Here is an 18,560-nt window from a genome sequence, read left to right on the forward strand (position 1 = left end):
TCGTGTATTCACCGCCGTGTATCCGCCTCTCTTGTGTATTCACCGCCGCGTATCCGCCCCTCTCGTGTATTCACCGCCGTGTATCCGCCTCTCTCGTGTATTCACCGCCGCGTATCCGCCCCTCTCGTGTATTCACCGCCGCGTATCCGCCCCTCTCGTGTATTCACCGCCGTGTATCCGCTCTCTCGTGTATTCATCGCCGTGTATCCGCCCCTCAGGTGTTGCCACCGCCGAGTATCCGCTCTCTCGTGTATTCACCGCCGTGTATCCGCCCCTCTCGTGTATTCACCGCCGCGTATCCGCCCCTCTCGTGTATTCACCGCCGTGTATCCGCCCCACTTGTGTAGTCACCGCCCCCATTAAGAGCGACTTCAGGATCCGATTAAAAAAACCAACAAAGGTCGGAATTTCGCTCAAGAGGCGGCCTCAACCACAGCTGCGGTAAAAACCATTGAAACGGGGTGCGTGCGCCTCTTTTCAGGCGGGGGGAAATTTCGGCCCCATGTTCTTTGTGCGTGGTTTGGAGAACGAGGTATTAAGAGTGGTGATATGGAAAATCACAGATTGTGTGTCAATTCAGATGCTGCACGCTGACTGACATCACGATCTGGAATATTTAAATATGTGCGGCGAGCGCGGGCAATGACAGCCCTGCTGATGTGCCCAAAATGGCTGCCGCCATGTTCCTGCCAAACCAGCCTTAACGGCCGGTGCTAGAGATCCCAATTTCACGGCCATAGTGTGAGACTGAGCTGCTCCAAATCAGCAGAATCCCAAATCTGTGCTGGGTGCTGGAGTCAATGAGTGGGCAGTGGTGTGCAGCAGGGAGGGGTAAGGGGGCACTGCAGTTGGGTTAAGTGCAGTGCCCCGGGTAACAAAAGGAGGGAGAAAGAGTTGAAGGTTTTCTCCGCTGACTGGCATCCAGTGACTTCCACTGTGTCACACGTGTGACCTCCTCTGCTGACATTGGCTGTCTAGGGTCACACATGAAGACTGCCACTTGTCTCAGGTACCTGAGGAGAGGTTGTCAGAGCCTGTGGAATTGGCAGTCCAGTGAGAGTCAGCACCTTGAGGAAAGGAGGGGAGAAAAGTGGGGGAGAGGAGGTGTGAAATTAAATCAGCAGTGATTCATCGTTATTCAGCTCGAGTGTCGGAGCAGTGTGGCGGAGAGACCCTGAGTGTAGTGGTGAGAACGCAGAGACTGAAGACAAGGAACAAGAGCAAATTGTACTCGTAGCGTGTAACATGTTAACTCTCTGGAGGTTAGGGAGAGAGCTTGACTTTGAAAAAGGGGCTGAGTGTTGTTTTTCTGTGGAAGGACTGAAGGTGAGATTTTAAATTTCAGACTAAACTAGCACAGTGGAAGAAAGAAGCTGCCTGTGTACGCAGCATATAAATAATTTAAATCACAAGGAAATCCCAGCTGCTCTTCACAAAGCAGCAGTTTAAATGTAACTCACTGAATTTAACCCAATCGAGCCAGCGAGAGTCCGTTTGCATCTTCCGACATCCCCACTTCAAGATACGCAGATTGTAAATCCATGAATCGTGCCATGGGATCATTTATGTCTACCAGAGAGGGCAGACATTTCGGTTTAACATCTCATCCCATGGCACTATTTGAAGAACAGAGGTGTTCTCTCCGGTGTCCTGTCCAATATTTATCTCTCAACCACCATCACTAAAATGATGATCTGGTCATTATCTCATTGCTGTTTGTGGGACCTTGCTGTGCGCAAATTGGCTTCCGTGTTTCCTACATTACAACAGTGACTGCACTTCAAAAGTATTTCATTGGCTGTGAAACGTCTTGAGGTCGTGAAAGGAGCTATATAAATGCAATTTCTTTATTTCCTTATAGGAGCTTTATACATATACCATATATTTGAGGGCCAATTTTATGAAGGCTTCCTCCAATTTGGATGCCCCATCCGCCAGCAGCGTCTATCGGGATTTGCAGACACTCAAGATTTCCCAAACTGCGGCCTCACTGGGAAAGAAACCTCATGAGGAGCAGCATTCGTAGGGGCTGAATTTCCTCCGCCCTTTGACTGCTCCATGCACTGTGACCTCAGCAGACGTTTGGTGCTGTAAACACCTGTAAACACGCAAAGTTATGGTGGCAGAGCGGGAGAAGGCACGAGGAAATTCACTGCCACAACATCAGCCCTGTAACCCTTTTGGTGCTTTGTCCTTATCGACCCATCTACACAACGTGTTATAATGCAGCATGTTCAGTCATGATCCATAATCTGCAATTTGGCTCAATTACCTCTGGTTGGGTAGGCAAGGAAGGAAGAAACTTTGTTGATCCTTCTCTCAGGAGACTTAATAAATTGGTAGAATGATGGAGCAGTCTGAACAATTAAACGGGCCAAACAATCACTCTGTGCTTTCTTATATATTTTCAGATGAAAATGAAGCACATTTCTCTGCTCTCATCATATTACATTTTCTCCATATCGATTCTTTGCGCTAAATAAAACTAATGATTGATTTTAGAAGGAGCCTGTGGACATGATTACATGCAACGGAGGGGCAAGTGGTGATTTGGCTGCAGGACTGCTGTGGGGAGACTGTGCTATTGATTTTGTTTTTGTAATAGAAATTTCAGCTCAGGTTAGATTTCAGAACTTTACCGTTATACCCCAAGCAGACAGTAATCTGTCTGCAGAGAATTGAGTTGGGGACTTAAGCCATTGGCAACAAGATGCTGGGCTGAAGCAGTTATGTTCGGTATTGACTTTGGCCATTTAAAACACCAGCTATGTAACTAGCTGTCTACCTGCATATAATGTCAGCTGGGAAACAGTCAGTGAGCCACCACTATATTGTTTGAAATATAGCCAAAGGTTTGCTCTGACTATTGATAGCAGAAACGCAAAGTATGCCAAATCGGGTAGCCACCAACAGACTAGTCCTATATTCCCTAGAGTTTGGAATAATGAGAGGTGATCTCATTGAAACATCCAAAATTCTTACAGGGCTTGACAGGGAGGATGTTTCCCCTGGCTGGGGAGTCTAGAACCAGGGGTCACAGTCTCAGAATAAGGGGTCGGCTATTTAGGACTGAGATGAGGAAAAACTTCTTCACTCAGAGGGTTGTGAATCTTTGGAATTCTCTACCCCAGAGGGCTGTGGAGGCTCAGTCATTAACTATATTCAAGACAGAGATCGATATATTTTTGGACACTAAGGGAATCAAGGCATATGGGGATCGGGCGGGAAAGTGGAGTTGAGGTAGAAGATCAGCCACGATCTCATTGAATGGCGGAGCAGGCTCGAGGAGCCAAATGGTCCACTCCTGCTCCTAATTCTTATGTTCTTATGGTAACTCCACCACCATCGTCTGACCAGGGAGGGTTAAAGTTCCCCACTCAGTGTGGGGCCAGTCACCAAGCAGCTTTAGTTATATGGGTGAGAACTCTGGCCATGATGTGTAGCTAAATCATAAATATATTTCAGTCCTTCTCATACTGTGAACATATTCTGGAAGTGCATTTGGACAATTCACTAGAAATACCAAACAGGAAACCTTCACAAATACACTGATGATGTTGATGTTGCTACAGACAGCGATCAGAGGAATCCTCATCTCTGCTTTCTGGATGAATTTTCCGTGGAGATTTCCTGAGCTAAATAAATCATGAATCCGCCTTTATAACAGGGACTGTGTTATACTCAGGGCACAGAGGAAATCTTCACTGCCTTCCAAATCTCTTTCCTCTCTTGTAATTATAATCTCACAGCATTAGATGTTTCACGGTTGAGAACTTGGTGCGCAGCAGGGAGGGGTAAGGGGGCATTGCAGTTAGGTTAAGTACAGTGCTCCGGGTAACTGAAGGAGGGAGAAAGAGTTGAAGGTTTTCTCCGCTGACTGGCATCCAGTGACTTCCACTGTGTCACACGTGTGTGACCTCCTCTGCTGACATTGGCTGTCTAGGGTCACACATGAAGACTGCCACTTGTCTCAGGTACCTGAGGAGAGATTGTCAGAGCCCGTGGAATTGGCAGTCCAGTGAGAGTCAGCACCTTGAGGAAAATGGGAGAGAAAAGTAGGGGGCAAGGCAGTGTGAAATTAAATCAGCAGTGGTTCATCGTTATTCAGCTCGAGTGTCGGAGCAGTGTGGCGGTGAGACCCTGGGTGTAGTGGTGAGAATGCAGACACTGAAGACAAGGAACAAGAGCAAATTTTACTCGTAGCGTGTAACATGTTAACTCTCTGGAGGTTAGGGAGAGGGCTTGACTTTGAAAAAGGGGCTGAGTGTAGTTTTTCTGTGGAAGGACTGAAGGTGAGATTTTGAATTTCAGACAAAACGAGCACATTGGAATGAAAGGAGGCCTGTGTACGCAGCGTACAAATACAAACATTCTTCAGCCAAATTTCCATCAGGGCCATGATGTTGATGCAATCATCAATGATAAGCTCATGGATGGCAAGGGCCTTGTTCGAAAGTGAACGGACTTTACCTTTACCTTTAAACGAAGCCTCCGAATGCTAGCATTCGCCGCCGCGGCCCCAACCTGTAAGGATCGTCAGCAGGTCGGGGCCTTCAAAGGAGAGTGCCGCTTCAAGGTACAGCGCGTGCTGGAGAGTGACGGCTGTGACGAGGGCGACTGGATTGGACATCACCAAGGTTTAGATTGCTGATTGGAACGTGGGTAAATACAGCAGGAGCGGCAAGGTCGGGGTGCAAGAGCAGCGAGTGATCGTGGAGCAACATGATCGGGGCCCAGGAGAGGAGTGAATCTGGGGCCCAGAAGAGGCGAGGGCCCAGGGGCAGCGCGGGCCAGCCCACACTGTGATATGTGTGCGCACTAGGTCCGTGCAGCAGAGCAGGTCTCCAGTCGTCCTGGTTAACCTTTGCCACTGGACCAAGACCTAGCTCTGTCAAGCCCGTGTGGTGGCTGGTGTGCAACGGCCACCACACGTTAAAAAAATCCACACACAGGCATCTTCCACCCTTCAGGATGTAGTTCAGGAAGATTAGGTCCTTCATTGAAACACACGTGAACTCATCCCTTTTTGCTGTGGAAGCAAGTCATCCGCAGCCTATGATGATGACTACACCAAAGCCTTGGTCACCGAGAACCTTTCTTATTGGTCTTTTAAGTCGGATTCTGGGAGCCAGGGTCTGTACAATTCGCTCTACTCGTCTGGCTCTTGAGTTACACAGATCAACACAACAGCAAAGTCACCAGAAATTCTCGATGCTGGCTTTCCGGAGTCTGACTTAAAAGATCAATATAGTGACTAGAGACAACCTGGATTAAATACAGAGTGGAGCGTTCCTGTCATCAGGCAAGTAACTCCATGTCTGTGACTCTGCATTGGTATAACGGATGCCTTTAATAGAGGGAATATAATCAATGTTCTTGTCACATGGTGGAGTCTCAAATGTAGTTGACACAGTTGTTTCGGCAGGGGGTTAGTTGTCAGCACGTTTTGATCCAGATTATTTTGACCTTCCTGCATTGATGTAGTAAAATTGAAGAAGACAGGCAGTGAAATGCACAGTCCTAGCTCCCATTGGCAAAGGCGATGGGGCAGTGGAACGACAACTACAAGTTACTCATCATCCACTGATGTGTAATTTTGTGACATCAATCGAGAAGTATTTGTTTCTGGGCTCCAGTGCCTCAGTTGGTTAACGCCGGTGTGTGACTAAGCCATACGGAGCAGAAGGCTCCAAACCTGTCCTTCCACTCTGTGCTGAGTTAGCTAAACTGAGTTTGATTCCTGAGATGAAGGGGTTGTCTTATGAAGAAAGGTTGAGCAGCTTGAGCCTATACTCATTGAATGAGAGGGAATCTTATTGAAACATATGATACTGAGGGGGCTTGACAGGGTAGAGGCTGAGAGGATGTTTCCCCTCGGGGGAATCTAGAATTAGGGGGCATAGTTTCAGAATAAGGGGTTGCCCAATGAAAACAGAAATGAGGAGGAATTTTTTCTCTCTGAGGGTCGTGAATCTTTGTAATTCTCTGCCCCAGAGAGCTGTGGAGGCTGGGTCATTGAATATATTTAAGGTGGAGATAGACAGATTTCTGAATGATAAGGGAGTCAAAGGTTATGGGGAGTGGGTAGGGAAGTGGAACTGAGGCCAAGATCAGATCAGCCATGATCTTATTGAATGGCGGAGCAGGCTTGAGGGGACAAATGGCCGACTCCTGCTCCTAGTGCTTATGTTCTTATGAGCAAGGAGCGGCAGTGAGGACACTGCAATGGACCTCAGCACCCTGGGTTCCTGTTCCTGCCCACTGTCCAGTGCCCTCTGCTGGAGAAAGCACGTAGACGTCAAGTGAGGGGCAGGGTCTGGCTGGGCTGTGCTACCCTCCATGCTCAATCAGCCAGCAGACACTGACTGCCCCGTGGACTGACACATGAAGAATGGTGACTTGGGAGAGGTAGACAAGGGTTTGTGGTGCCCCAGGAGCTGAACCGTGCTTTGTGCTGGATCAGACTGGATACCACTTTGTGTCGAAACTGTCTCCTAGTCTTTTCCTCGCAGTTTGTGGTTCAATCTGAAATAAATAATATTTTATTCACAAATAAAAGAGTCAGCACCTTCTGGGGAGGCAGGACAAAAACATTGAATAAATTAGCCTCTGCTACTCCATTGCGAGCTGGCCAAACAGAAACCTGGACTATCTTTTTAAAAATAGTTTACTAATTCTATAATAATGTTTTTTAAATGCTAGTGCTCATCAAGATGAACGATGTTACTGCTATGGGATGGAACTCCTTCCATTTCAGGCACCCAGCTTCATCACGAAACACTCCCAGGTCAGGAATAGCACAAGCCCGATGCAGAGTAAAGCTCTCCCCTGCTCCGACAATGCAGAGCTCGCAGCGGGTGTCCCCTTTAACTGAAGGGGAGGGACGTGGTGACACGCCAGCGTGATGAAGTCACAAGCCCGGCGCTGATGGCTGACTACTGCGGCTACTCTGTCCTGCTCCCACTTCCACCCCGCTAGTGACGGTCACTCCGTCCCGTTCCCACTTCCACCCCGCTAGTGACGGTCACTCCGTCCCGCTCCCACTTTCACCCCGCTAGTGACGGTCACTCCGTCCCGCTCCCGCTTCCGCCCCGCTAGTGACGGTCACTCCGTCCCGCTCCCACTTCTGCCCCGCTAGTGACGGTCACTCCGTCCCGCTCCCGCTTCCACCCCGCTAGTGACGGTCACTCCGTCCCGCTCCCACTTCTGCCCCGCTAGTGACGGTCACTCCGTCCCGCTCCCGCTTCCACCCCGCTAGTGACGGTCACTCCGTCCCGCTCCCACTTCCACCCCGCTAGTGACGGTCACTCCGTCCCGCTCCCACTTCTGCCCCGCTAGTGACGGTCACTCCGTCCCGCTCCCACTTCTGCCCCGCTAGTGACGGTCACTCCGTCCCACTCCCACTTCCGCCCCGCTAGTGACGGTCACTCCGTCCCGCTCCCACTTCTGCCCCGCTAGTGACGGTCACTCCGTCCCGCTCCCACTTCCGCCCCGCTAGTGACGGTCACTCCGTCCCGCTTCCACTTCCGCCCCGCTAGTGACGGTCACTCCGTCCCGCTCCCACTTCCGCCCCGCTAGTGACGGTCACTCCGTCCCGCTCCCACTTCTGCCCCGCTAGTGACGGTCACTCCGTCCCGCTCCCACTTCCGCCCCGCTAGTGACGGTCACTCCGTCCCGCTCCCACTTCCGCCCCGCTAGTGACGGTCACTCCGTCCCGCTCCCGCTTCCACCCCGCTAGTGACGGTCACTCCGTCCCGCTCCCACTTCTGCCCCGCTAGTGACGGTCACTCCGTCCCGCTCCCACTTCCGCCCCGCTAGTGACGGTCACTCCGTCCCACTCCCACTTCCACCCCGCTAGTGACGGTTACTCCGTCCCGCTCCCGCTTCCGCCCCGCTAGTGACGGTCACTCCGTCCCACTCCCACTTCCACCCCGCTAGTGACGGTCACTCCGTCCCGCTCCCACTTCTGCCCCGCTAGTGACGGTCACTCCGTCCCGCTCCCACTTCCGCCCCGCTAGTGACGGTCACTCCGTCCCACTCCCACTTCCACCCCGCTAGTGACGGTTACTCCGTCCCGCTCCCGCTTCCGCCCCGCTAGTGACGGTCACTCCGTCCCGCTCCCACTTCCGCCCCGCTAGTGACGGTCACTCCGTCCCACTCCCACTTCCGCCCCGCTAGTGACGGTCACTCCGTCCCACTCCCACTTCCACCCCGCTAGTGACGGTCACTCCGTCCCGCTCCCACTTCTGCCCCGCTAGTGACGGTCACTCCGTCCCGCTCCCACTTCCGCCCCGCTAGTGACGGTCACTCCGTCCCACTCCCACTTCCGCCCCGCTAGTGACGGTCACTCCGTCCCACTCCCACTTCCACCCCGCTAGTGACGGTCACTCCGTCCCACTCCCACTTCCACCCCGCTAGTGACGGTCACTCCGTCCCGCTCCCACTTCTGCCCCGCTAGTGACGGTCACTCCGTCCCGCTCCCACTTCTGCCCCGCTAGTGACGGTCACTCCGTCCCACTCCCACTTCCGCCCCGCTAGTGACGGTCACTCCGTCCCGCTCCCACTTCTGCCCCGCTAGTGACGGTCACTCCGTCCCGCTCCCACTTCCGCCCCGCTAGTGACGGTCACTCCGTCCCGCTTCCACTTCCGCCCCGCTAGTGACGGTCACTCCGTCCCGCTCCCACTTCCGCCCCGCTAGTGACGGTCACTCCGTCCCGCTCCCACTTCCGCCCCGCTAGTGACGGTCACTCCGTCCCGCTCCCACTTCCGCCCCGCTAGTGACGGTCACTCCGTCCCGCTCCCACTTCTGCCCCGCTAGTGACGGTCACTCCGTCCCGCTCCCACTTCCGCCCCGCTAGTGACGGTCACTCCGACTTCCGCCCCGCTTGGAAAAAAAAAAGACGAAGAGCTGAATTTCGCTGGATATGCCACCAGAAGAGTTCTTTTGAATTCTGGGGTCAAAATTGCTCCTTTCTATTAAAGCCCCAAAGAGGAAGCCACGGGTTAGTCAGGACTCACTGCTTTTTCGGCGCCGAGTCGGCAGTATTTCATAAATTGGCCTCCATTGTGTTCCCAGCGGTGTTCTGTCCCCGTGCCGCCCACGTTGCCGCTCGTCAGGCACGCGCCGACCCCCCACTGACCGGCGGTGACCCCTTTCCGCTCCACATGGGAAATCGCCCAGCGGGAGTGGATCGGCCGCTGCTCGGTGCCCCCGACAGCTTTTCCCAGCGGGAAGCTGTGTGTGTCCGCCGGCGCGTCCGTCCTTAAAGGGGCGGGCACACTGCCGCGGCCGCCATTATATTTTAATCGTCGGCCGACTCTGCTGGTCCGGCCGAAACCCTCCCTGGTGGCCTAGTGGGCCAAATGAAACTAAATGCAGAGTTTGCAGCAGACCTCCCTTTTAACTGAAGGGCGGGGGGGGGGGAATGTTGTGACACGTCAGCGCAGCACTGATGACACCGACTGACGTCCACCTCGTTCCATGTCCTGCCTCAAACACCGCACGGAAGAACAAAAAATTGAAAGAGCTGAATTTCGCTCTACTCTACACCCCATTGATTGGGGCAGAGAAAAATCTTCATGATCGACGAGTGAACTCCGTTTCGGTCTAAGGCAATTTCAGCCCCTTGATGTTTAAAGGGGGATATAGCTGAAGGCGAGACTCCTTCTAGAAACGAAGTTTGAATAATAACCCTCACCACAAGGGAACCCGTTCCCAGCTACAACGGATGGGACGGAGCCAAGGGTTATTGAGCGCAAAAACCCAGAAGCAACAGACACAAAGACAGGCTTAATTTCTTGCGCGCCATTTCTTCCTCAAAATGATTGAGGAAGAAGAGGTTTCTTGTTTTATTTTTCAATGGGGAAGGGATGGGTAGAACCAATAAAACATTTACAAGTAGTTCTTAATATTTTCTTTCTTTTTTTTTATATAGAACATAGGACGAGCAGGAAGCCTACAAGAACACTACAGGTCACCTATAATATTGCATTTTCTGTGCCTTGATGCCGGTGCTGTGGTACCTCCCCTGTTTACATAGGGCCAGACAAGCATAACTTCAGTACACGTACTAGTTCTCCAGAGGTGTGTACAGAATCCACGGCCTGTATACTCCTCGCTGCAGTGCCTGGGTCATGCTAGGTGCTGCAGGGAGGAACGTGGGATAGGATCCAGTATTTTGGGTCTCTGTCCCATTTATATTGCCCCAGAATTTCTCCAAACAGGAAGAGCAGGGCCTGAGCCTGGAAGAGGCATGAGCCCAGAGTTGCCACGTTGGTGAGACGGGAGGGGCATCCACTTCAGTGGTGCCATGGGAAGCTGGTACAAGTCTTTGCACTGGGACTTAATCTGACCAGAGGGTTTGAGAGGCCCAGCTACTGACAAACAGGACCTTCGAGGTCGTTTTTAAACTTCTCTTTGAGTTACCTACTGGATCTTTAGCCCTTGGTACCATCTAGCAGCCAGAAGTACCCAAGGCCCCAAGGCTTGTGATGATGTTTAGAGCTCTTGCCTTTCAGTGTGTCTCGCATTGTCTGGAGGCAGAAATCCAACCTCATACATCACTGCAAACCCACCAAAGTCAGGGGTGCGGGCACCACAGTGAAGTAAATGGATCACATTTCCTATTTCTGCCACAGTACTTTAAAGGGTTAATAGGTAACACCCAAGATGGCGTCCTATTGGCTAAGGGATCCTGGGGAAGCAATGCTAAAATTGATTCCCACCCTCACTGTGCTCCCTTATCCATTCTACCCACAGCCGTTGGAAGCTAGAGACCATGCAATTCACCTGGCTACAAGTGTGGGAACCTGGCGTCACACATTTCTATTTCAATGGCAACTCAAACAAGAGACCCATGAAAATCCAGATCTCTGTTGCCGTGGAATGGTGAAGGCCAGGTTGGCTTTATCTGAAGCGCTGCTGACAGCAGGAGAACCAGTGTTACCGCTGGCTGCACTCTAACGTACTGACGTGTCTGAAAGACTACAGTGGTTTCGCCTCCAGTGATGCAGATCTCAAAGCTCCATTTGTCGGAATGGCAGTCTGAAACTAAAAAGCGGCATTCAGCAACTGCCTGATAAAACAAGTCCACAGGAGTTTAACCATAACACAAAAAACACTATTCAAAAGATGCCCATCTTCCCCCCCTCCCCCCACCTTCTCATCACTATTGGGTGACATTCTAGTCGCACTTGTCGCTGACCTGACCTCGCAACTCAAACATTGAAATGATACTTGGCAACACAGATTCTCAGATAGTAAATTGCACATTGAGCTACCCATCAGGCACCAGGTTGCTGGTCAGCCATCTTGAAATTGAACCACAAAGTAACGTCATTTGATTTGGTGAACTTTTGAAGGTAATACCAAATTAGCAGCTGTTCTGTCTTCTTTGTTCCAGAGTTCCGTTTGATCTTTCAAACATGATAAAAAAAGAAAATGATGTTCAATATATATGATTATGGGGTAATTGTCTCTCATCTCCACTTGGTGAGGAGAAACAGCAAGCTATTGTGAAGTCCATTCCCTCCTCTTAAAAGATAAACTGCATCATTAGCCATGTTTTTTCAGTTTCCTCGGAAAACTTTGATTTTTCCAGCTTCAGCGAGTGAATTTATTACTTTTGCCTCAAAATCTGCATCATGGACTCCGGTCTTCCGGAATTCGCCAGCATATCTGTTGTTCTCCCAGTAGTGGTGCCAGTTCCCTCTGCTATCAGCGCCAAATCCGTACACATTCACCTGTGAAAGCAAAAGTAAAGGGATTCAGTAAGGCCCGTGCCACTTGGCTTTCAATCCCTGCTACTCCGATGAATCTCTCCAACCTGTCTGATCCAACAGGCTCAACACTGCCTGATATACTTGGCAATCTCTTCTCAACATATATATTGGAGTCCAATCCCACTTGAACAACACCAGCCAGGACAATCAGTCAGGGTGGGAAATCCACCTGGATCCTTCCTTCTGAAAGTGGGAAATACTGTGCTTGATGGAACTAAGCCTCCTCCTGATCTGCATGGCTCAATATCGCAACGTGGGCTCACTGTTGTGCTGTGATGGTTGTGACAGGAGTGGTCTCTGCCCCTTTATATTATAGATCTGCTTCCTACAGTACGTATAGAATTGGCCTAATTGTACTGTGGGGCAGATTGAGCAACAATGGGATCACTGTGCATTGTTGACTTGATCATTCTGGATCAGAGCCTTCTCCAAAGGGCCTGTACAGGCCAGTCATGGTAGTAAAAAGAAAAGACTTGGATTTATATAGCACCTTTCATGACCACCACATGTCTCAAAGAGCTTTACAGCCAATGAGTATAATCACTGTTGAGAGCGGGAGCGGGAGAGCGAGGAGGAGCAGCAGCGTCAAGTTGGGAGGCCTACCAAAGGCCCATCAGTCGCAGTCGGGAACGGGGGATCGAGGAGGCGGACCAGCGTCGAGTCGGGAGACCTACAAGAGGCCAGCCGGTGCAGCTGCAGCAGGGAGGCAAAAAAGAAGTAGAAAGAAATCGAAAGGTGACGTCACAGCCAAGGGAGTAAGTGAGTGCCTAGTGATTAGTAAGTAGTTTTTCTTTTTCTTTTCTTTATCAGTAAGTAACATTTAGCATTGTTGTTGCCAAATTAAGTTTATCTAAGGGTTAAGTCATGGCAGGACAGCTTGGACATGTGTTATGCTCCTCCTGTACCATGTGGGAAGTCAGGGATGCTGGACGACTACGTGTGCGGGAAGTGTATCCGCCTGCAGCTTCTGACGGACCGCGTTGCAGCACTGGAGCTGCGGGTGGATTCACTCTGGAGCATGCACGATGCTGAGAATGACGTGAATAGCACATTTAGTGAGTTGGTCTTACCGCAGGAAAAGGATAGACAGCCAGATAGGGAATGGATGACCAACAGGAAGAGGAGTACAAGGAAGGTAGTGCAGGGGTCCCCTGCGGTAATCCCCCTGCAAAACAGATCCACCACTTTGGGTACTGTTGGGGGGGATGATTCACCAGGGGAGAGCAGCAGCAGCCAAGTTCATGGCACCGTGGGTGGCTCTGCTGCACAGGAGGGCAGTGATAGGGGACTCAATTGTAAGGGGAATAGATAGATGTTTCTGTGGCCGCAACCAAGATGCCAGGATGGTATGTTGCCTCCCTGGTGCAAGGGTCAAGGATGTCTCGGAGCGGGTGCAGGGCATTCTGAAAAGGGAGGGTGAACAGCCAGTTGTCATGGTGTATATAGGTACCAACGATATAGGTAAAAAAAGGGATGAGGTTCTACAAGACGAATTTAGGGAGCTAGGAGCTAAGTTAAAAAGTAGGACCTCAAAAGTGGTAATCTCAGGATTGCTACCAGTGCCACGTGCTAGTCAAGAGTAGGAATCGCAGGATAGCTCAGATGAATACATGGCTTGAGGAGTGGTGCAGCAAGGAGGGATTCAAATTCCTGGGGCATTGGAACCGGTTCTGGGGGAGGTGGGACCAGTACAAACCGGACGGTCTGCACCTGGGCAGGACCGGAACCAATGTCCTAGGGGGAGTGTTTGCTAGTGCTGTTGGGGAGGAGTTAACCTAATATGGTAGGGGGATAAGAATCTATGTAGGGAGACAGAGGGAAGTAGAATGGGGGCAGAAGCAAAAGGTAGAAAGAAGAAAAGTAAAAGTGGAGGGCAGAAAAACCTAAGGCAAAAAGCAAAAAGGGTCACATTACAGCAAAATTCTAAAGGGGCAAAGTGTGTTAGAAAGACAAGCCTGAAGGCTCTGTGCCTCAATGCGAGGTGTATTCGGAATAAGGTGGACGAATTAACTGCGCAGATAGCAGTTAACGGGTATGATGTAATTGGCATCACGGAGACACGGCTCCAGGGTGACCAAGGCTGGGAACTCAACATCCAGGGGTATTCAACATTTAGGAAGGATAGACAGAAAGGAAAAGGAGGCGGGGTGGCATTGCTGGTTAAAGAGGAAATTAATGCAATAGTAAGGAGGGACATTAGCTTGGATGATGTGGAATCGGTATGGGTGGAGCTGTGGAATACCAAGGGGCAGAAAACGTTAGTGGGAGTTGTGTACAGACCACCAAACAGTAGTTGTAAGGTTGGGGACAGCATCAAACAAGAAATTAGGGATGCATGCAGTTATCATGGGTAACATTAATCTACATATTGATTGGGCTAACCAAACTGGTAGCAATGCGGTGGAGGAGGATTTCCTGGAGTGTATTAGGGATGGTTTTCTAGACCAATATGTCGAGGAACCAACCAGGGAACTGGCCATCCTAGACTGGGTGATATGTAATGAGAAAGGACTAATTAGCAATCTTGCTGTGCGAGACCCCTTGAGGAAGAGTGACCATAACATGGTAGAATTCTTTATTAGGATGGAGAGTGACACAGTTAATTCAGAAACTAGGGTCCTGAACTTAAGGAAAGGTAACTTCGATGGTTTGAGGCGTGAATTGGCTAGAATAGACTGGCAAATGATACTTAAAGGGTTAACGGTGGATAGACAATGGCAAACATTTAAAGATCACATGGATGAACTTCAGCAATTGTACATCCCTGTCTGGAGTAAAAATAAAACGGGGAAGGTGGCTCAACTGTGGCTAACAAGGGAAATTAAGGATAGTGTTAAATCCAAGGAAGAGGCATATAAATTGGCCAGAAAAAGCAGCAAACCTGAGGACTGGGAGAAATTTAGAATTCAGCAGAGGAGGACAAAGGATTTAATTAAGAGGGGGAAAATAGAGTACGAGAAGAAGCTTGCCGCGAACACAAAAAATGACTGCAAAAGTGTCTATAGATATGTGAAGAGAAAAAGATTAGTGAAGACAAACGTAGGTCCCTTGCAGTCGAATTCAGGTGAATTTATAATGGGGAACAAAGAAATGGCAGACCAATTGAACAAATACTTTGGTTCTGTCTTCATGAAGAAAGACACAAATAACCTTCTGGAAGTACTAGGGGACCGAGGGTCTGGTGAGAAGGAGGAACTGAAGGATATCCTTATTAGGCGGGAAATTGTGATAGGGAAATTGATGGGATTGAAGGCCGATAAATCCTCGGGGCCTGATAGTCTGCATCCCAGAGTACTTAAGGAAGTGGCCATAGAAATAGTGGATGCATTGGTGATCATTTTCCAACAGTCTATCGACTCGGGATCAGTTCCTATGGACTGGAGGGTAGCTAATGTAACACCACTTTTTAAAAAGGGAGGGAGAAAGAAAGCGGGTAATTATAGACCGGTTAGCCTGACATCAGTGGTGGGGAAAATGTTGGAATCAATTATTAAGGATGAAATAGCAGCGCATTTGGAAAGCAATGACAGGATCGGTCCAAGTCAGCATGGATTTATGAAGGGGAAATTATGCTTGACAAGTCTTCTGGAATTTTTTGAGGATGTAACTAGTAGAGTGGACAAAAGAGAACCAGTGGATGTGGTGTATTTGGACTTTCAAAAGGCTTTGACAAGGTCCCACACAAGAGATTGGTGTGCATAATCAAAGCATATGGAATTGGGGGTAATGTACTGACGTGGATAGAGAACTGGCTGGCAGACAGGAAGCAGAGAGTCGGGATAAATGGGTCATTTTCAGAATGGCAGGCAGTGACTAGTGGAGTGCCGCAAGGCTCAGTGCTGGGACTCCAGCTCTTTACAATATACATCAATGATTTGGATGAAGGAATTGAGTGTAATATCTCCAAGTTTGCAGATGACACTAAACTAGGTGGCGGTGTGAGCTGTGAGGGGGATGCTAAGAGGCTGCAGGGTGACTTAGACAGGTTAGGTGAGTGGGCAAATGCATGGCAGATGCAGTATAATGTGGATAAATGTGAGGTTATCCACTTTGGGGGCAAAAACGTGAAGGCAGAATATTATCTGAATGGTGGCAGGTTTGGAAAGGGGGAGGTGCAACAAGACCTGGGTGTCATGGTTCATCAGTCACTGAAAGGTGGCATACAGGTACAGCAGGCGGTAAAGAAGGCAAATGGTATGTTGGCCTTCATAACTAGGGGATTTGAGTATAGGAGCAGGGAGGTCTTACTGCAGTTGTACAGGGTCTTGATGAGGACTCAGCTGGAATATTATGTTCAGTTTTGGTCTCCTAATCTGAGGAAGGACATTCTTGCTATTGAGGGAGTGCAGCGAAGGTTCACCAGACTGATTCCCGGGATGGCTGGACTGACATATGAGGAGACACTGGATCAACTGGCCTTTATACATTGGAGTTTGGAAGGATGAGAGGGGATCTCAGAGAAACATACAAGATTCTGACGGGACGGGACAGGTTAGATGCGGGGAGATTGTTCCCGATGTTGGGGAAGTCCAGAACCAGGGGACACAGGATAAGGGGTAGGCCATTTAGGACTGAGATGAGGAGAAACTTCTTCACTCAGAGAGTTGTTAACCTGTGGAATTCCCTGCCGCAGAGAGTTGTTGATGCCAGTTCATTGGATATATTCAAGAGGGAGTTAGATAAGACCCTTACGGCTAAGGGGATCAAGGGGTATGGAGAGAAAGCAGAAAAGGGGTACTGAGGGAATGATCAGCCATCATCTTATCGAATGGTGGTGCAGGCTCGAAGGGTCGAATGGCCTACTCCTGCACCTATTTTCTATGTTTCTATGTTTCTATGAAGTGTGGGAAACGTGGCAGCCAATTTGCGCATAGCAAGTTCCCACAAACAGCAATGTGATAATGACCAGATAATCTGTTTTTGTTATGTTAATTGAGGGACAAATATTGGCCAGGACACCGGGGATAACTCCCCTGCTCTTCTTCTGCCATGGGATCTTTTATGAACACTTGAGAGAGCAGGCGGGGCCTCGGTTTAACGTCTCATCCGAAAGACGGCAGCTCCAACAATACAGAAGCACTGCACTGGAGTGTCAGCCTAGATTTTTGTGCTCAAATCCCTGGAGTGGGACTTGAACCCACAACCTTCTGACTCAGGCGAGAGCACTACCCACTGAGCCACAGCTGACACCTCTAATGCCATTAGTAGTGGCATAAGTGGCCTGAAACAACATTCAAATTGCTGAATTTAGCGGAACACAGTAGGGTAGGACTTATGGATGCATAACACACTCTTTCAACATTTCTTTGTGTGCTATTTCTGGGCAGGATGTAATCTGTTCATTTGAAAGAGTGTACACAAGAATATAGTGATTGCATTGAGCACTTGTATGTGAATTTCAGCAATTGGATGATGTTCTACTGAACTGTGGTGGTGACGCACTGAATTTTTATCGATCACACCAGCCATTGCTGTGTCAATAACCCTCCATACAACAGACCTGCCTCCAAAGGCCATGTTGTCAGGTACACCTGGCAGCCTTCACGGATATACAGCTCACACCCAGAGACCAAGGTCTTGAGGTGACTGAGGTAAATGGTTGACACTTTATTCTTGCATATTTAGTATTGCGAGCCTGTATCTACTTCCTCGCGAGATCAGACAAGCTGCAAATGCAACTGTGTGTGTGTGTGGAAATTGTGCAGTTACGCAATATTAACAGGGTGTAAGAGCTAGCCAGAAAAAGTCAACAAGGTGCAATTATTAGCAGCAAAACACATCAATGTGAGAAACAGACTAACATCTGGAATACAATGACCCATTTTCTAGCCCTCCCACTCGCCTGGGAAAGAGCACCTGAATTGTGCTCTGCCTAATATGACCTGAACCTGCCTGTATTTCCTGGTTCTGGTCAGTAACATAGGGCCCGAACTTGGTCAAAGCTAAGGCCCGCCCAAGTGCTGCCCAAATGGCCGCCGAGAGACCTGTCGGTACTTTGGCCGGGAAATTCCTCAAAGATCTGTAAAAACCACCGGGCGGCAAAAAAACAACTTACGCCCTGAATCTGGGCGACAGCAGGCGGGCTCCCAATCTCGGCGCCAAATGCAATCCTTGCCAAAGTGTCGCTGAGGATTGAGTCGGGTCCAGGGAGGGGCCAGACATAAAAATAAAAATTTACACAAAAAAACCCACTGGAAAACCTTCAGGGGACCCCATCCACCTGAATTGCTGTACAAGAAAAAGTTTACTAACCTTTTTTTGCAGGTCTTCATACTTACCGTTGGGGTTAAACCTGCCTCCACGCAGTGGTCCTTCCCCCTGCTGCTGCCGACTCCCGCCTGGACTAAACTGGCAGCTCGGCGGGAGGACACTTACGCGCTTTGCGCGATAGCGGCCGTCAGCGGACGGTTCCCAGCGGTCCTCCCCTCCCGCTGGCGGGAGGCCTAGAGAAAACTGGCACCGAGGGGAGACCGCCCAGAAAACTCGGCAGCAGCGGGCGGCAAGTGCACCAAGTTCTGGCCCATAGTCTCCATGTTCCCTTTAGCAGGAGCCTGAGCCCAGAACCGAGGATGGAAATCCAGCAGCTGCTGGATGGCCTATGGACCCTACAGCCCGTGGGGGACTACTTACCTTGTGTGTCCACATGGCCTTGCAGCCTGTCCCTGATCTTCCAATCTATGAGTGAGGCCAAAGACCGATTTCTTCTGTATTTGGGCACCCGTCCAGTGCAACAGCAGGAAACGAGGCAGGAGATGCTGCACCGTCTCTCTTGTCTCATT

At 50.0% G+C, this 18,560-nt stretch overlaps 1 protein-coding gene across 4 annotated transcripts in view; it reads right to left on the reverse strand.

Moving 5' to 3' along the window:
* Positions 1 to 9,790: 9,790 nt before the first annotated feature.
* st3gal2 (ST3 beta-galactoside alpha-2,3-sialyltransferase 2) overlaps positions 9,791 to 18,560 on the reverse strand; it is a 468,108-nt gene continuing 459,338 nt past the window's right edge. For all 4 annotated transcript variants that reach the window (XM_070897754.1, XM_070897757.1, XM_070897756.1 and 1 more), the window contains one exon: positions 9,791 to 11,742. In XM_070897754.1, coding sequence (XP_070753855.1) covers positions 11,569 to 11,742 — 174 coding nt within the window. In that variant the 3' untranslated portion in view covers positions 9,791 to 11,568. The remainder of the gene's footprint in view (positions 11,743 to 18,560) is intronic.

The sequence above is a fragment of the Pristiophorus japonicus genome, chromosome 13, assembly GCF_044704955.1.
Source record: "Pristiophorus japonicus isolate sPriJap1 chromosome 13, sPriJap1.hap1, whole genome shotgun sequence".
Lineage (NCBI taxonomy): Eukaryota > Metazoa > Chordata > Chondrichthyes > Pristiophoridae > Pristiophorus > Pristiophorus japonicus.